Consider the following 19,079-nt stretch of genomic DNA (forward strand, 5'->3'; position numbering starts at 1 on the left):
TTTATTAAGGTTTTTAAATCATGAAATAAGATGCGTGCGAGTATCATACCATTGCAAAGTATAGCCATTGCACGAAATTATTCGTGTCGTCATTTTGGACCCAATGTGTATCGCGTATTTTGGGAAACGGGAGAGGAAGTGGCAACCCTGTTTTAGTGGCCCTATAAACGATCGGAACTTATTCAAAAAGGTCCCGATTTAGGATCGCCGAAGGAAGTGCTTTGGGGGGGGGGAGGGTGGCGGAAAGGCTTGGGGCTTGGGGCTGAGGGGGGGGGGCGGACGACGGCTGGGACGAAGGAATCCGATGAGGAAGCAACTAGGGCGTGGAGTCCTCCTCCACACACGAGAGACGACCGCAGGGGATCCGAACGGCAAACGCGAATGAGAATGAATTGCCAGGGTTGAAGAGTTCGCAGTTTGTTAAGATGAGCAGAAGACCGCTAGACGGGCACAACTCCACGAATGAAAGGAATTCCCTCTTGAAAGTTAAAAATTCCTTCGCTGATGTCACAACAGAATGAAGTTGCAAATACTTCCTCTTGTTTGGCAACTTTATTTCGCCCATTCCCGATTGACTGACACCACTTCGACAAGTTCTGCGATCGAACCAAGTGACAATTATGAGAAAATCAAAATTTGCACTTTTCCACAGATTTATTTGTAACGCACAACGATTTCCAGTTCAACCGACCATCTTCAGATGCAAGACTTGTACCTGAAGTAACTGAATATGGTTCAATGAACTGAAACGCGTTGTACTTTACAAAATATATCTGTGGAAAAGTGCAAATTTTGATTCTCTCATAATGACGAACTTCCACCACATCTCGCCTGAATCTGCTGAATATAGAGTAACAATTTGCTCTCGTGCGATATACACTGTTTCAAAAAATGTACGTTTATATTTCAATTACAAAATGTCTTCCAGACAAAAGAGTAAAAAAACCAAGTCTTTGTTTTATAGCATGGCATCAAAACGTAACATGGTACACTGATTTTGCTGTGTAGCCTGTGCTCTAGCGCCTTTAATTCGCCTATTCCCGATTGACTGGATATTTGCGCCACTGGATATTTACGGCGCACCAATCAGGATGCTTGCTATATTTGACGATATAGTGAATTGACCTTTGACCTTGATTATTACTCACGGGGGTAGGGGGACCTTAATGGCTGTTCCTTCTGCAACGGGCCGTGCGCCGCAGGCCGGGGGAAGGGCGATGTGTTTGCAATGCTTTCGCCCTGCCATTCCCCACCGGTTGGGTTTGCCTGACGTGGTCGCTAATGTGATGGAAGGGCGTAAGCATGGGATGACATTTCGCAATGACCCATCACCAAAGCGAGTTATTCCATAAAGTATTCCTCAATACGAGTCCAAAAGTAGAAGCCGCTCAAAATCATCGCTTTGAAACTGACACTCACACATCTAAATTCCGTAATTTCCAAAGCTAAACTTAAAAAAAAATGTCTAATCCCCTTACGAGATATAAAGCACAATTCCTCGAGTCAGAATTAGCGAAAAGAGAGCATATTGGGTTGTCTAAGCACGGCCGAGCGCGGGATTAACTCAGGCCACCAACAAAATTGATGTAGCCAGGATAGTGGATCGAAAGTGGCAGCAAAAGGATGACAACCATTCATCGAAAGCTATTCAAAACACATCCGTCGATTCCGAGTGTGAGACAGATTGTTGGTTTTGAGTCGCTTTGACTGCATACTTGTTTCTATTTACAGCCTGTCGTTTCATTTATCAAGAAGTTAATTTATAGCGAGAGGAATATATAGCGATGTAAAATAAAAGAATGGTGAAGTTCATATATATATATATATATATATATATATATATATATATATATATATATATATATATATATATATATATATATATATATACATATATATATATGCATGTATATACATATATACCTGTATGCATATATATATATATACTCATTTATATAGAAACAGATAAGTATAAGGAAAAGGGATAGGAACACACACAAAGGACGAACACAGGAGAGGTGGGGAAGGCGGAATCCAGCAGATCACGAATGTAAAAATATTTCCTAGACCGGGATTAGAACTCCGGATCTATATATATATATTTATATATATATATATATATATATATATATATATATATATATATATATATATGCATTACTATATATATATATATGCTATATATATATGCATATATATAGGCATTACTTCTATATCTTCAGAGGAAGACGGATTGTTTCCGTCGAAATATCAAGAAAATACGTGTGAGTGTTCTCTTTTTTTGTGTTTCTATATTATGTGTTACTGTGTATTGTACTATTCGGCACTTCCGTGTTACGTCTATGAAAGCATATATATATATGCATATATGCATCCTTCCTTCTCTTCCTTGAGAAAGGTGGCTTGTAACAGCGAAAGCTCGACAACTAGTGTTTCATATTTTTGTCTTTGTCCGCTAGTAGTAACTTCTTATACGTGATATATATATATATATATATATATATATATATATATATATATAATGAAATAAATAAGCATAAAAAGTGATTTCATGGGAAAAACCTCGGGAGTTCAGACATTAAGACCCTAGTAAAAACTCACGCAGGAAAACGCCCACAAAGAAAGGGGGGTGTGTGAACATTCTGCAACAACCCTGCAAGATGTTAATAAATAAATAAAAAATAATTAATACTTATACACACACAAACAGATATATATATATATATATATATATATATATATATATATATATATATATATATATAACAAGGTTGTTGGGACACGAAGAAATCATTTAAGAACGTCTAACTGCCATTGGAAGAAGCTGCACTCGTAGCAAAAGAATGATTTAAACATGGAAACAATTAAATTCGAAAGAACACTATTTCGGAGAACCTGCTGTCAATCTCGGGTTCTTTTGATCACTGCAACTTCAAATAATGTATACCTGGTGAGTCCGGAGTAGACTCCTCTCCATTCTCTACTAATGGACTCATTCTCCTTGGTGGATTACGACGGCATTCAATCTTATTCTTCATTATTCTCTTGTAAATGATTCCGTGTAGTAATATTGGGACTTCCAGATCATGGACAAGTTGGAGGATGGCTTTGGCATCGTGATAGGAGCACACTTGGATTCTTGAGTTGCTGAAGGCAGAAGACAGAAATCATTTCGTAAAGGATATGCTATCGTGAGAGTTGTCACTAGGATCCATTCCCGTTACGAAATTATATTCTCGGCTACTTCGAGGAAGAGTCTATCAGGAAATAATAGAAATTATATGAATACGTTACGTACCAAAAATCAAATTGAATCAAAATATAACCTGAATTTAAGACCACTTTTTACTCTCAAGCGATCCCTATAATTGTAATTGTAAACTGCATACATTCGAATATTTATTTTAAGAAAGGTAGACTTTCCATAATTAAGCGAAACTGATATCTGTGCTCTTAGAGAGGAACTACTCCCATAATTATAATCTATTGACTCCGTGTAGAATTGTTTTGACAAATAAATATGACCTGAAAAATGCACTTCATTTTTCACATTCTTCCTCTCTCCCCTCATATTTTCACATCCCCATTTCTGAATTGTGCCCTTTTAAAAATAAAACGTTTCAGTCGATTGAGTCACGTGGTCTGGAGTGTTCTATTGTTGTTTTTTTACATGAGAAGGAAACGTTTAGGCCACCCCAGATGCGCGATTATTACAGAACCCCACTGGGAAATGGCGGGGGGCGTCTCGCTTGTTCGGTCATCGCCCGGACGGCATCAGTTGAGCTGAACGCGAGCGTAATCGCATGTCCCGGGAGCGTCGCATGTCCAAGGGCATCTCACTGTCACGTACATTATAATAATAATACTTGGAAGGCACGATCCAGCGCTCTTGAGATGATCAGCTGAACGTCATCCTCGCTCTTCCTTCGGCCTCTCACTCCGAGCGGGTCGCCCTGCTAAGGAGGGGAGGCGGGGGCGGGTCCTTAAGCAGGGCCAGCCGCGAAGGGACATTCCCCGCCGCCCCTCTCTCGTCCACCGCCCTCGGTCACACCGACGGTCGCGCTTCCGCCCACCCACACCGGAAGCGGCGATTGGGAGATCGCGGGACGGATCGGGGATAGAGGGAGGTCACTCACCGTGGACAGATCGACGGGCCACTGGGGGTCCGCCGACCCCGGGAGCCTCGCGACGAAGGACAGCCGCTCCTGCGCACCGCGGAGCCCGCAGAACTCGTCCCACTGTTGCGGCGAGAGGGAGGTGCGGAGACGGGAGAGGTACTCCTGGAAGAAACCCCGGGGCTGGCCCTGATCGGAAGGGGTGCCCACCCGCGGGCCCTGCGGCGGCTGTTGCTCCTGGTGCGGCTGCATCGTCTCGCTGCTGCGCGTTTGACGACCGGGCGGCGTCGTGCTCGCGGCGTGAGTGAGAGGGGGGGCGCCACTGGGCACGGCTGCCTCCGGGCAGGGGGGGACGGGGCGGCGGGGGGGGGAGGGGAAGGGCGGAAGGAGGACTCGGGGATGGATAATCAGGAGCCACGATGGGGAGGGATTGAAGGCAGTGTTGCCAACACAACAGTCAGCCCACTGACCGGAGATTCATCGAGGGCGCGGGGGTTGGGATGGGGGTGTTCGGGAGGGGGAGGCAGAGGGGGTGGAGGGGGAATGAGGTGCCCCACCCCCTCTATGGCAGTTATGACTGAAACACATTCTTCCTCGGGAACTCTACACCGAATTGTGTGTTCACCTGCTGTGAATTGTCCAATTGAGATCTTGTTTAGACGAAGTTTCGGCAAGATAAAACTATGTATTTACTTCCGTGAAATAAAATAATCGTTATTTTTCTACTGGAAACTTGGTGGTTCCAGTGTCTCATGTCCCAGTACACTATTGTCCAATGACTGCCTAACACAGTACATTTTTAGATTATTGTAAGGAAATTTATTTGGAAAACTTATTGCTATTGACCACGTTCTTCGATTGGCTGCGTATGTTTTGAAGATTTACCGTGGAACGGAGGGAGAGCGACTTCAGCGTATTAATTGATGGGCTCAGCGAATTGGAGGGAATTTAGTTACAGTCACTGGACTGGTCACTACCCGCAGCTCACTAGAGGTCACGAGCATAGTTCACGGTCAACTTAATTAATTTTTTTTGAAACCTTAATTCGAGATCACGCATTACACTCTGGGCTCTTCGCCGAAATTAATCAATCCTCCGGCTTAACCTTCCTCTGTTGGTGCGGGGCTCCGACCAACCTAAAGTCCAAGTCGTAAATTCAACCAAATTCTCGCGTGTAAACATGAAAAGTTGATTAATCATTCTCGTTCCAATAGGTAGCCAAAAATTTTTAACCGAACTGATAAAACATGCCAATCGCAATTTCGTTGACTGCAGGTTATAGATTTTAGATGAGAAGCGCGATGGTTAATTTGTGGCTGGAAGACATTAACTCTGTTTTTATGCTTAGGAATAAAACGAAATGTTATCCCTTTGGGTCCGTTTCCGTGTGAACAGCGGAAGTTAAGAGAGGTCGACCTGTCATGGAGTCCTCTCCGTTGTTGTGTGCGACACCAAAGCAGTCGTCAGCCCCACCCCACCTTGCCCCCGCCCATCTTTCCCTTTCACCTACTTCTTTCGATATTCTCGCGAGAGTGCGTCAGGACGGCCTCAGTGCACGCCGGTGGTTCGGAAGCCCTCCCCTGTGGCGCGGGAGAGTGAAGTTAATTGAAAGGTGAGGCGGGTCGGGGCCAGCGCCTCGAGCTAAGCCCGACGAGTCGTGACATCACTCACTCGGGGAGGGAGGCAAGGGGCGTGCCTCGTCCCCATGCTCCGTAGAGCCAGAGACAACGAATCACAAACGTCACAACACCTGTTCGTGGATTGCGGTGAGCGGGCGGTAAGCCTTGGTGACGACGTCGAAGTGACTCAACCGAAAATTCGATATCGAGATGACATGGATTCGCATTTGTCCGTCACACTTAATGAGAACAGAAATTAATTAATTCGTAAATGGTACCCTGCAAGCCACCGCTAGGGTGTGTGGCAGGGGGTGGGGGGTTGATTTGTTTTAACGCAATATCGTTCAGAGTAATTCTGAACATAAATCTCCGCTGATTCGTTTTATTTTGAATTAATATATTTTTGTCAAATTCTACGTATCCCCACGGACGCGGCACTTGTCGGTGCAGACAACCTGAATATTCGGATGCCTTGTAAAGCAGAGTTGACAGGGACGAGGGTGGTTGGTTCTGTCGTTAAGTTTGTCCTCCCAACCTCTATTCCCTCAGCAAAGTAGCTTATCAGAGGCACCTTTCCTCAACGGAGTGGTTCGGAACAATGTATAACTGCAGTGGAATTTAAGTGGGAGGTAACACACCGATTGAACACGATGACGAACGGAAATACTTGAATAAAAGAATCCTATTTATACGAGGGTGGGATGAAAAGTAACGCACACATGTGTTTGTGGAGCGCGGTCAAAAACAAACAGCAATATCGGGCAAAAAGTACATCAAAGTACAGTTTTTAAGTTTCAAAATCGTGTATTTATTTTCCACCATAGTCACCGCTAAGGCTGACACATATCTCCCAACGTGTAACATTTTATTCCATTCCGTCGCTGGAAAACTCCACCGACTTTTTTCGAATCCATGACTTGACCGGTGCCTTCGCCTCATCGTCCGAGGTGTAATGATCACCCTCGAGGTGTCTCCTGAGCTGAGGAAAAAATATAAATCGCAAGGCGCAAGATGGGGGAATAAGGAGGGTGTGGAATCAGTTCGAATTTCAGGTTTCGCAGAGCCTCTCCAGTTGCACGCGAGGTGTGTGGGCGAGCGTTGTCATGTTGCAAGATTATTGGCGCCAGGCTGCCTTTATTAACACGACCAACTCGACGTCGGAAGTGTTTCAGAGTCTGTATGTACTGAGAAGAATTTACCTTTGCCCCTCGTTACAGAAAATCGATCGCATAAACTCGGTGAGCATCCCAAAACACAGTCAAAAGAAGTTTTTTTTTGCGGATGGTTGTCTTTTGAACTTTTACTCGCTCGTAACCACGAAATTTCACTACCCATCGATATGTAGTAGAACTATCAACAGCTTCGTAACTATAAACAGCCTTCAAACGACGATGAATCTAGGTGGAGTCAATTTTTTATCAGTTTGAAATTCGATAACAGCATGCTGTTTGACTCGCGTTGACATAGCACCAGAACACGCCTCCATACTTCCGCTTCTTGAAATACGCTGGATGAATAAAACGACCTCAAACGTTCGCATGAGTATTGGGGGGGGGGGGGTTACGTTACCTCCAAGTGCCACCTGGTGCGCTTTTAAAGGTCATTTTGTTTGTGGTCCACAAGCATGTGTGAATTGCTTTTCAGCCAACCCTCGTAATTGAAGATATAATTATTTGAAGGCGCTCACCCAGGTTTTCAACGAAGCAATTTAGATTGCGGTGTTATCACTTCAATTGCGTTTATATAGGTTGATAACAGCCGAAGATAAAGTCGAGGGGAAGGCGGAGGTGACGTTGGATAAGGTGCGTACGATCGGGTTCTTGAAAATTAATGGTCGTTAACTTCTTCTCATTCGATTCCCGCATTTTTTCTGTCACATTGCAATCCATTGTCTTAACTTCTTTCTCGGTCTCTATAGGGATTGTTCTTTTAGTGTTCATAAAGTTCATTTAATTTCGGCGGTCGATAACGCGTCTGTGCCGAAAATTGTGATTGGTCGAATATCTGCGGGGATGCACGCGTTGATTCCTTCGTCATTTACCCCTTCGCGTTCAACGAGGCAGATATCGCCTCTGAAGAGGTGCGCATCCGCCTGCCTTCTTGGGGTCAAAAGTCTCCACCATTGTCCTTCTCTGGCTGAATGCAGGGCGACGATTGTCCTCGATGGTCTCCCACCCTCTCTCTCGGGCATTCAGACCTAACAGCGGTTCCTTTGATGGTCCAAATAGGTTACGTATAAGTTACTGGGCCCATCGATATAAACTGCATGACTTTCTCTGTCGATGCGTCATCAATTTATTTATTTAATCATTGCTTTATTCGCCATAAGCCGGTTCAGTACGGTTTCGCCATAAAAAAATATGCATCAATTTTTTAGTGTGCACAATTTGGAAAAATGATATTAACATGACATAGGTATATATTACAAACAATATTTTATACTTTTTTTTACATATTGCGCAACACTCGTCCGCAGAGTACAAAGGTTTAATGAGTAAATATGATTTAAGACTACGCTTGAAATTACTTGAAGGAGATGCTTTCAAATCTGGAGGAAGCATGTTAAAAAATTTGGCTCTCCACTCAAATTAGACGATCGTGCCTCAATGTGTGTGTGCCAATTTTAATACGTTCATCATGATGGTGAATATTTTAGGTTTTGCTCATGGAAACGAATTTTGTTCTTAACAAATACGAGTAGCCAGTGGAATAATTTGCAGTTGATGAAAATGAGGCCTGCATGAGTGTGTGAAGGGTAATTTTAAGATTTGTATCTGCACTGTCAAAATCTTTTGGCTATTGACTTGAACCACCCCAAAAGGTAATGCCATATGATACCCGAGACTGAAATTTTGAATGATACATACGAGGGTCATCCGGAAAGTAGTACCCGTTCGTGAAATAAAGACACAAAAGTAAATATTAACAAACATAAAAAATTTTATTTGAAAGAGGATACTTTAAACTACTTCTCAACATAATCTCCAAGCAAATTAAGGCATTTGTCATAACGTGTGACAAGTTTTTGTATTCCTGCTGCATAGTCCTTCGCCGCCAGCTCATTGAGATACGCGAGGGACCCATCTTGCACAAATTTTTGCATAATGCAGATGGTGTTTAACAATTTCATGAACAATTGTTCGAGAAACATTGGGAAAATGCTCACAGATGTCATCAATTGTGACGCGCCGATCGTTCCTCACGAATTCGTCAACTGAGCTCACCAGTTGGTCTGTAATGACAGACGGTCTCTCCGAACGCTCATCGTCGTGTGTGTTCCCCCTCCCCATGTTGAAGTTGCGACACCACCGCCGAACAGACGACTCGTCCATTACATTGTCTCCATACACCTCCTTTAATTGGCGATGAATATCACATGGGCGAACGTTTCTTGCATTGAGGAATTTAATCACTGCCCTCACTTCACAACTGGCGGCGTTCTCAATTTTTTTAAACATTGTAAACAATCACAGAAACAACACAGGCAATGCTAACGTAATGGCAATGCGTCACGCAACTTGGCTCAGAGAAGGCAGACAAGCCACTGAAGCTATCTGACCTCGTCCAGCGGCTACTCGCGTCGTCAGCACTTCATGCGGCACGAACGGGTACTACTTTCCGGATGACCCTCGTACATTTCAGGATATTTAAGCAAATACTAAAAAACAAATATCTTTTTTTAAATGTTTATTATTATGTACTTATGTATGCATAATTTACAATTGTAGTATAACCTTCGTCATACATGATATACAAAGAATTAAGAAAATCAATGCAGCGTACATTTACAGTTTATCTTTATCAGATACCATAGTGATATGATCATCATGATGTACAATAGTAGCAGCTGAAAAAGAGTTGTCGCAAGGGGCATTCCAAATGCGACACAAAGGGAATCGGGGTAGGTCACATTGAATACGCCGAGTAAATAAGTATAAGCAATTGAGTATTATGGATGGAAAAACCCTTTGTAACCTAGCGCGAGAACGGACAGCCAGGGCTTTTATACCCAACTTGGGAGCCAGGGAACGAATAATATGTCACATACTGAAAACATTGGGTCTTTGGTCACTCGGGAGATTCGGAGGAGCCAGGGAAGGAATATTGTGTCGCATACTTGCGACAGAGTATTATTAAGCTACCAATTTATAAGGACCATTTTATAGATGATGTTATCTAAACAGTTCGAATCCCGCGGTGTTGAATATTTTTCAGCGGCATCCCTGCTTGAGGTGCTTTGTGGAGGGCACTTTTGCGTGAGTTCGCCGTCCGTCGGATGGGACGCTAAGCTGCGGACCCCTTGGCGCCTTTCGATAAGAGTAGGCTAATGCCGACGCCGGGTTTCTCTCCACCCTACGTCCTTTCCTCTCCATCCCCTATTGCGCAAATGACCACAACTGCCGGTCGCCTACCCTCAAAACTATTACTAGCACTTCAATCTGAGCGACCAGAAGGTGACGCTGTCGGCAAAATTTAGATCCTTATCATAGAGTTTAACCGAGATTGAAGGATTTTTGCCAAAATGTATGCATACTGTAATAAAAAGTTTACAACTGCATATCACTTCCGTAGAGAAGTTAATCTTTTTATGTTTTGCGTATGGATATACTGAGATGCTTGATAATGCAAGAAGAGCTGCATTTGCTGATTATTTTCGGTTTCTTTGGCAATTGCTGCGAATTCGTTTCACACCGTACTGATGGCCTCGAGGTTCATTCTGTATCGCATAGTAAGTACAAAGAAAATTATTATTCCTTAAATTCTTATTCATTTTCATTACCAATTCATCGTTAACTGTGCATTATATCATATGCGCACCCGCCTCCCAAAGAAAATGTCAATGGATAGGGTTGCTATCGTATGAACTTGGAAACGTGATACTAATGGACGAGGTTTGGATATTCGTTTTATAGTATTAGAAATCCCGAATCTTGCTTCAACGACCAAGTTTCCGAGCCGTACAAAACCTTGCGCAGTGCCTAAGTTTCCACTAGTTCCTTCGTAACCTCATTGTTGAACGTCCCAGTCATCAAACACGACGAATTGCTCGTTTGGAATACAATTAAACGCGAAGTCCCTGGAAAAGGGCCCTTCGAATCGACCGAAAACCTTGCATCCACGCCTCCGAGAACTTAGCAGGGTCCATTGAAAACCACCGCGTCAACCATCCACCCTCCGGTGAGGGAGATGATGATAAAATTATCGGGGGGAGGGGGGGTGTGTCCCGGTGGGTCCGATACGCGGCGGTGGCAACGTCGGAAAGCGGCGGGGAGGAGGGTGTGGTGGGGAGGGGCGGGGAGGAGGGCGTGGCGGGGCTGAGGAAGCGGGCCAGCCTCCACTCGGATCGCCACCAGAGCGGCGGCGATGGCGCTATATTTATCCCGCCCGCTGTTCAAGTCGCGTTCTATTTCTAAGGAGAAGGGCCCCCAGGGGTGGGTATGAGTGGGGCGGCAATGGGGAAGTGGCAAGGGGGGGAGGAGGAGTACCCTGGGGGGGGGGCGACGAAGGCGTCCGAAGTACTCGTGCGTGGCGCGGAAGCGAAGTTGTAAAGAGGGAGGAGGAACGGGGGGGGGTAGAGGGGGGGGGGGATGGAGACGCACACGAACATCGGAATAGTAATGATCGATTCGGCCATGTATCGATTCATTTGAAAACAAAATCAGCAGCCTATTTCCGGGAACCAATTGTTCCAATAAGTTGGCAATGACATCGGAGAAAAACAAACATTATTGCGTCTGAATATAATCGATCAAATGGCGAATCCATTGTTTGAAAAGGAAATTCAATGCAAATTGCTAAGAAAGATTATTAATGAAAATTATGAAAATTCATGAAAAGTGATGAAAATTCAAATGATATTCCTAAGAATAGAATACTCCCATTAGATTGCATTGATACTGAAAAAATAAATATCAAAATATACCGAGATTATCAATTGAACGATGGATGGATCGATGATTTTAAAATGAAACTATGAAAGGAAATTATGTTTCAAGTAACTAGCGACTGACTTTTTGATAATAATAGAAAAAGATAGAAATAATTACATAAGGAAGCTTCAACTGATATTTTGGTGAGAATGGTCTTTTTCTGTTCTGATGCACCTGTTCTGATGTGAAGTACTTGTTATGTTTACCGTACATACATATTACTCTCCCCTTGCTTCAAGTGGCTCCATGTCCTCGCCCTTCCCTCAAAATATTATGCAGGTAATATCATCTTGGATATACTCATCAGTATATCCAACTGATGAGTATATTGCAGAAAATAGGAATAGATTGGAGGGACAGGAGGCTAATCTGCAACCTGTACATGTCTCAGACTGCTCAGGTACGAGTGGGAAACGGGGAGTCCGGTTGGGCAGTGTTAGGAAGAGGTGTAAGGCAGGGTTGCCCATTATCTCAGTTGCTGTTCAACCAAATGATTAAAGAAGCATGGGAAGAACTGGAGGTAGGAATGAAAGTGGGCGAGGAATTCGTAAAATCAGTTAGGTATGCCGATGACCAAGCTTTAGTTTGCCAGTCAGCCAAGTGGTTGCAAGCATTGCTGAGTGAATCGATAATTCAGTGCGACAGGTATGGGATGAGAATCAATATTAATAAAACAAAGGTAATGCGATTCTCCGGAAAGAAAAAGGCCAAGCTAAACATTAAAAAAGCAGGGCAAAAACTAAAGAAGGTAGAACAGTTTACCTGTTTACGTATCTGGGAAGTGTTTTGGACCAACACGGTCAAAGTAGTAGGGACGTAAGGAGAAGAATTGCGCTAGGCGAAGAGGCTTTCACAAGGAGGAGGGAGTTGATGAGAGGGACGTTGAGTAAGGATATTAAGAAAAGACTCGTAAAAACTTTGATATGGAGCGTAGCTTTGTACGGCGCGGAAACGTGGTCATTAAAGCAGGAGGATAGACGTAGATTGGAGGCTTTTGAAATGTGGGTGTGGAGAAGAATGGAGAAGGTGAAATGGACAGAGAGGAAAACAAATGAGGAAGTACTTGGTATGGTGGGCGAAGAGAGGGGTTTATTGGGAGCAATCCTATGGAGGCAGGAAAAGTGGATGAAGGGGGTGTTGAATGGCAGTGGGATGTTGAAGACCATGATAGAGGGGAGAATGTTGGGCAAAAGAGGAAAGGGAAGGAACAGGATAGGGATGTTGGACGGGATGAAGGGAGGAAGAAAGTACTCAGAGATGAAGAGGGGCCTGTTGTAGAGTAGGATGATGGATTTTGTGTTTTGTTAGGAGTAATAAAATGTTTGTTTGGTAGTTGTGTCCATCCAAAAACCTACCTAACCAGTAGATTACCTTAAAAAAATCATCTTGGATGTGTGGCCTCAACTGCAGCTCCCCTCCATTAATTTCATCTGGTGAGATGTTGTCCTCACATCTCTCCTTCTCAGTTTTAATCTCGTTTAAACTTTTCGCCATCTGTTGAGGCAAAATTTACAATCCAGTGACCTTAAAATGCAGCTTGCCCAAGGGTATGCTGAAGTTTGCAGCCCTGTTGACCTTTTCTGTCCTCATATGACCTGAGCCTGCTTATTTCTGGAAGCTTTGGCGTTTCCATGTTACAAGTACTAGCAGGAAAACTGGGAAAGTATGAATATGATCGACCAAAAATGATCATATACTTTATGATATGGTGTGTTCAAATTTAGCAGTATTCTCTCCGCCATCGTGATTGCATATCTCAGATTATGCCAATAGTCAACATGGTCACTTATGTGATTTTTCAACCACAGCTGATGCAATGCAATATTGGAATTGTCCAAGAATGAGGCCTCCTCTCTATTATGTACATATTTCTGAATCTGGCTCCTCAAAAATGTCAATTGAGTGTAATAAAGATATCACAGAGACCTTAAAAGTCACATTTAGATGTATCCAGACATCCACGCAAGTATTTCCCTTGCTGGAACTAAGGTGAATACAAGAATTGCATTCTGCAAACTCTTTAGAAATAGATATAACTAAAAGTGGAGCCAACAACTATGCATAGTGAAACTCCATATTTGCATTAATGGAATGTACATTTTCCTGCAGTTTACCACCATAGGAAGAAAACAGAAGGTATCTGACGAAATTGAGGCAACTACAACAAGCAGTAGAAATCATAGGAAAACAAGCTTTTTATGCATGCAGGGATAACAAATTAAAGGAAAACTCCAGTGGCCATAATAAGTTAGCACCACTCGTCCTGCAATGAAAACTAAATATGCTGTGATGTTTGGTGGGAAAAGAAATTCCACAACAGAGACCAACCACAACCTTTCAACCAGAACACCCTTCCGCTGTAGTTTGCGGGAATGTTACTTCCTTGCCAGGACCAACTACAGGCACTCAAACGCAATTGGGATCATTGACAGAGTTCAAGGGACTCAGTCAAGGATACCTGGGTTTATGAACATACATACACTATCCGTGACTGTTTACAAGGAATAAATTTCGTGCCAGGGACAAAAACAGAGCTGACAAACTCATGAGAACTTAGGAAAACACTCCCTCACTCACATTCCACAGAGGGCCTCACTTCTGGGAGAGTATTACTCAAATAGAGCAGAGTCAAGGGATAAGCAGCAAACAGGGTAAGACGGGGGTTTACATCGGGTACACATATTTCGACCACCATGTAGCCCTCCTTGGCGAGCTGAAGGAAAAAAGGACTTGCAGCATGAGGTTGTAAGTGAATCAGGAAAAAAATGAACTTTATACTTTAACACTAAGCTGCTGAAGAAGGGAGGGGGGAAGGCAAAAATTGGAGGAACTGATGGAGGTGAAGGGGGGAGAGTATCCTTGTTTGAAATACCCCATTCCTGCATGAAATCCAGTCCCCTAGATTTCATACAGGGATAATATAATTCTCAAGCAATGGATTGAAATGACCCATGAATAGGGATTTGAGATAAATTCAGAAAAAACTAAGCAAATAGTAAATACTTGTAGGGTGCTGAAACTTACTGAATGTGGTGGTAAGGTATTAAAATGTTTAAATTTCACAAAATTGCCAAATTATTCTCTCATTCAGATAGAAATGAAAAAATTTTTTTAAAATTACCAACTGGTCAAACTGATCCACCTGGTCATTCTAAATGGTTGATAGTATTTAATGTATTTTGTTGAGAGCTGGGAGTTGGGAGGGTCTAGATGTAGTATGTAAACTTATGAATACTAAATTCCTCTTATTTCTGAACCCCTATCACACTTTCCTCAGCGTCAATACAACTCATATACAAAACTGAACATTCTATACATTAGTACACGTTAAACCAACAAATCACCAGGAATATATCTGCACTTTGATAGGTTCTATACCTTTTGCACCAAAGACTACATTCCCCACTCACTTTCTGTTGGAGGGCATTGAATTTTCAACAACACCAATGGCTTCAAATAGGTACCTTGATAACATGCACTCCACACTACATAAATGTGGCTATCCAGAACAAATTTTTAAAACAAAGGAAATTCTCCCTTCTTCCAACTGGTTGCTCTCCACACTGAAAAATATGATGTCAGTCATTATCAATACATGCACCAACTTCTTCCCCAGGACACAGGTTAATTTTTGCTGAAAGATCCATTACCAATATTTAACTAAATGAAACCTCAATGGAAGGAGACAGTGAGTTTGATGAAGAAGAAAAGAATAATAGGCTCAGTTGTAAGAAAAGAAATGAATTGATTATTCATTTTTATTATCAGCATTTAGTACCTGCATAAGCTCATTAACCCGGGCCTTTATTCAGCTTGTTTTGGAAAAGGAGTCCACAGCATTATGCATATAGACTAAGCAATCATCCTATGGCCCGATTAACAAATATAAAAGACCTAGGAGTTATATTTGACTCACAGTTAACATTCAATTGACATGATGACTATGTTCAATCTAAAGCATACACATGGCTTAAAGTTCTGCTCATCTCATTTGTTAGGTCACTCTTATGGTCACTTATGTGGATATCTGTATGTGTCATTAAGTTGTTCATAATGCCCATTGGGAAAATTTTCTTAATTGATGCCACAAAGTCTAGTAAATGACTACCCCTAACATTTATCATTTTGTATGATCATTATGGCCTGTATCAAATACTGTATTTATAATATTCTGTTTCCATTTTTAAATTTGGAATATTATTTAATATTTATATTTTATCTACATTAATTAACCTACCCAGGTATGTTTGCGTACCTGTATATCATCTGAAAATGTCTTTCATGTATTGCAAATCAAAATTCTTCTTTAATTTTAAATTACATTTTAATTCTCAATAGCAAGCATGCAACTTTATGTAATTTGCACCTGTTTGCAAATGTTTTTTCATGATTGTGTAACCTATATATATTATTTGCCTTTCTTTGTGTAAAAGGGTTATTCCCGTAAATGAATAAATACCTAAAAGTCTCTTGTAAATTAAGGGTTCTTAAAAATAAATCCATAATTGCAATCAGGTAAATCAAATTTTCATTGGGTCTTTAGTCAGGGAGAGGGCAGGAGGTTGGGATAGGCACCACGCTGATCCTTGTGTGAACCTAGGCTGTAAAAGTAACGTAAATTACTAGATCTTAATGTTTGGTGTAATTTTTTTAATATCAGTAGTAAGTTCAGAGCTACAACTTGCATTAGTAATACACACTTCTTAGCATTGTTGGTGTAATGAAACAATACTTAAGTTGCATCAACATATGAACATAAATTCCTCTTTCGTTTATATGCCAATCAAGTGGCATATAAAAGATTGATTTGAAAACAAGTATTCCTTTTAGAATTACCTTTAAATACTTCCTTACACTATATTTATTTCTTTCAGTTCAGTAGATGCAGTAGGTGTAAGCATTTCCCAAAATTCCAGCATCCAATTCTTGGGTATTGTCCTGCCCATAGAAAAATGTCTTGGGAGGAAGATATTTTCAAATTACATAGAAAGTTAAGAGCCCTATGCTTCATTATAAGAAATATGAAATACTCCATAAATTTAGAGGTTCTTCTATCCATTTATCATGGTGAATTTCATTCTCGTGTAACTTTTAGTATCTTCTTCTGAGGTTCCTCTCCCCATGTGGGCATAGTCTTCAAAATTCAAAAGAGGATTATACGTATTATGAGCAATGTACCTTGTAAACCTCTCTTCAAAATACTTGGTTTATCACCAATGCCCTGCATATATATATATATATATATATATATATATATATACATATATATATATATATATATATATATATATATATATATATATATATATATATGCTTTCGTAGACGTAACACGGAAGTGCCGAATAGTACAATACTACCAAGCGCTCCCTCCCTTACTCCCTCTCTATCCGCGGTCACCGCATTTGCAACCATCCCGAATCCCTTAAGAAATACCTCAACAACCTTCACCACTCCCTCCTCCAACGAGGATACCCTGATTCTCTCCTCCATAAAAAAAATACTTAAACATTCCTACACCCCCAAGCCTGCCTCAACCACAGACTCCCAGCCTCTCTCAATCTGTACTACCTACTTCCCAGGCATTCAGTCTCTCAAATTCATCCTCAAAGACCTATTCCCCATCCTCAAAAATCACAACACTTCCTCCAACCTTCTTCCCAAATGCCCCTCTGTCACCTTCAAACGTCCCGCCAACCTAGCAGATATCCTCAAATCCACCAGGCCGCTCTCAAAATCCCCTCACACCCCCAGAGCCATACCCACTCCATGTCATCGAGCAAGATGCAAAACCTGCCCTATTTTCACCACTCCACCCCACTCCATCCCACCATTTAACTCTCTCCCGCCCTTCCCCTATTCCTCTTGCACTTCCAAGAATGTAGTTTATCTTCTTACCTGTAAACTCTGCCCGTCATTTTACATAGGCCAATGTTCCACACCACTTAACATTAGGATTAATAACCACCGTGCCTCGTGCAATCCCTCCTCCCCGTCCGCGGGTCTCCCCATCCCTAAACATGCTTCCCATCATAATACCCCTTTCAACCTGTGCTACAATGTTTCCGTCCTGGCCTCCCTTCCCACATCCGATAACCCTATACAATTAAAAACACTTGAAATGGCATTCATTTACATCTGTATGGCCTATCAGCATCCGGGCCTCAATGTCGTTCACTGATGGGAGTGGCCTAAAATTGTTACTTTGTGGAAGCCCACCCTCACCCCTCCTTCGCCTCCCGTTCTCCCCTTCTCCTGGCCCCCTTCCCTTTCTCTCGCACCCCTCACCTCAACAACTCCAGCAGTCATTACTTCTATATCTTCAGAGGAAGACGGATTGTTTCTGTCGAAATATCAAGAAATAACGTGTGAGTGTTCTTCTTTTTTTGTGTTTCTATATTGTGTGTTACTGTGTATTGTACTATATATATATATATATATATATATATATATATATATATATATATATATATATATATATATATATATATATATATATTAACGCCATCTTGCATGCAGAGGGTAATATTTCTCAGTAAAAGCCAAACCACGATTACCATAGTCACTATACAAGGACCTGCAATGACCTACACCAATCATTTGACTGAAAAGACACAATACTGCTCATTGGCCCAAAGCAATGGGCTTAAGGCTATTCAATAAACTTCCCCATGGAATCAAATATGAAACAAAAGTACCTATTTTCAAGAAAAAGCTGTTCAACACATTGAAAAATAATATGCTCTATTCTATAAATGAATTTCTGGAATTGTCACTACACATCAATTCTGACTTGACCAAATAATATTCAACTATAGTAGTATGTTGGTATGTATACATATGTATGTAAATGTATTGTATTTTTTATTAAAATGTGAAGTTTATATCTGACTTTTCCTATATTTTTTGTATGTGTGAAGATACCCCAAATCTCCAAACAAATAAATGCGTCATTATTTTGTGGTCTGGGTAATTTGAGAAAAATAATGGCTACGGCAGAAGTTATTTCAGGGAGATAGCTATATGGACAGCGATACTGTTAGTGTAGAAATTCTAATAATTATTACCTGTGCTACTGTCACAATCTCATGGCACAGGCATAATAAAATATATTTTATGCCCAAGTGCAGCACATGCAGAGGGCATGCACAGAGAGAAGAATTTTACAAGTATTTTACATCATGCAAAATAAAAATAAAATCTGGTACATTAGTTTTTTTTACCTCATAAAAACACACTCCTTTAAGATATAAGAGTAACGTTTTTTGTAAACAGGTCACTTCTGTTCATATTCTTAAATTTACTTGTAAATAATTGACTATATAGTTACTACTCAAAAAGATTTGACTCTTAATAAAATTAAGAATACAAAGTATCTTTTCACTATCCTTTATTTGCGTACAACTGGTTTCAACGC

At 41.6% G+C, this 19,079-nt stretch overlaps 1 protein-coding gene across 1 annotated transcript in view; it reads right to left on the reverse strand.

Annotated features, from left to right (window-relative positions):
* Positions 1 to 4,435, reverse strand: part of LOC139696045 (SET and MYND domain-containing protein 4-like) — an 89,671-nt gene extending 85,236 nt beyond the window's left edge. Inside the window, exon 1 of the mRNA XM_071594663.1 lies at positions 4,137 to 4,435. Within this exon, the coding sequence (XP_071450764.1) occupies positions 4,137 to 4,367 (231 nt within the window). The 5' untranslated portion in view covers positions 4,368 to 4,435. The remainder of the gene's footprint in view (positions 1 to 4,136) is intronic.
* Positions 4,436 to 19,079: the final 14,644 nt, after the last annotated feature.

Source organism: Hetaerina americana, unplaced genomic scaffold (assembly GCF_022747635.1).
Source record: "Hetaerina americana unplaced genomic scaffold, ioHetAmer1.1.p SCAF_1, whole genome shotgun sequence".
NCBI classification, from domain to species: domain Eukaryota; kingdom Metazoa; phylum Arthropoda; class Insecta; order Odonata; family Calopterygidae; genus Hetaerina; species Hetaerina americana.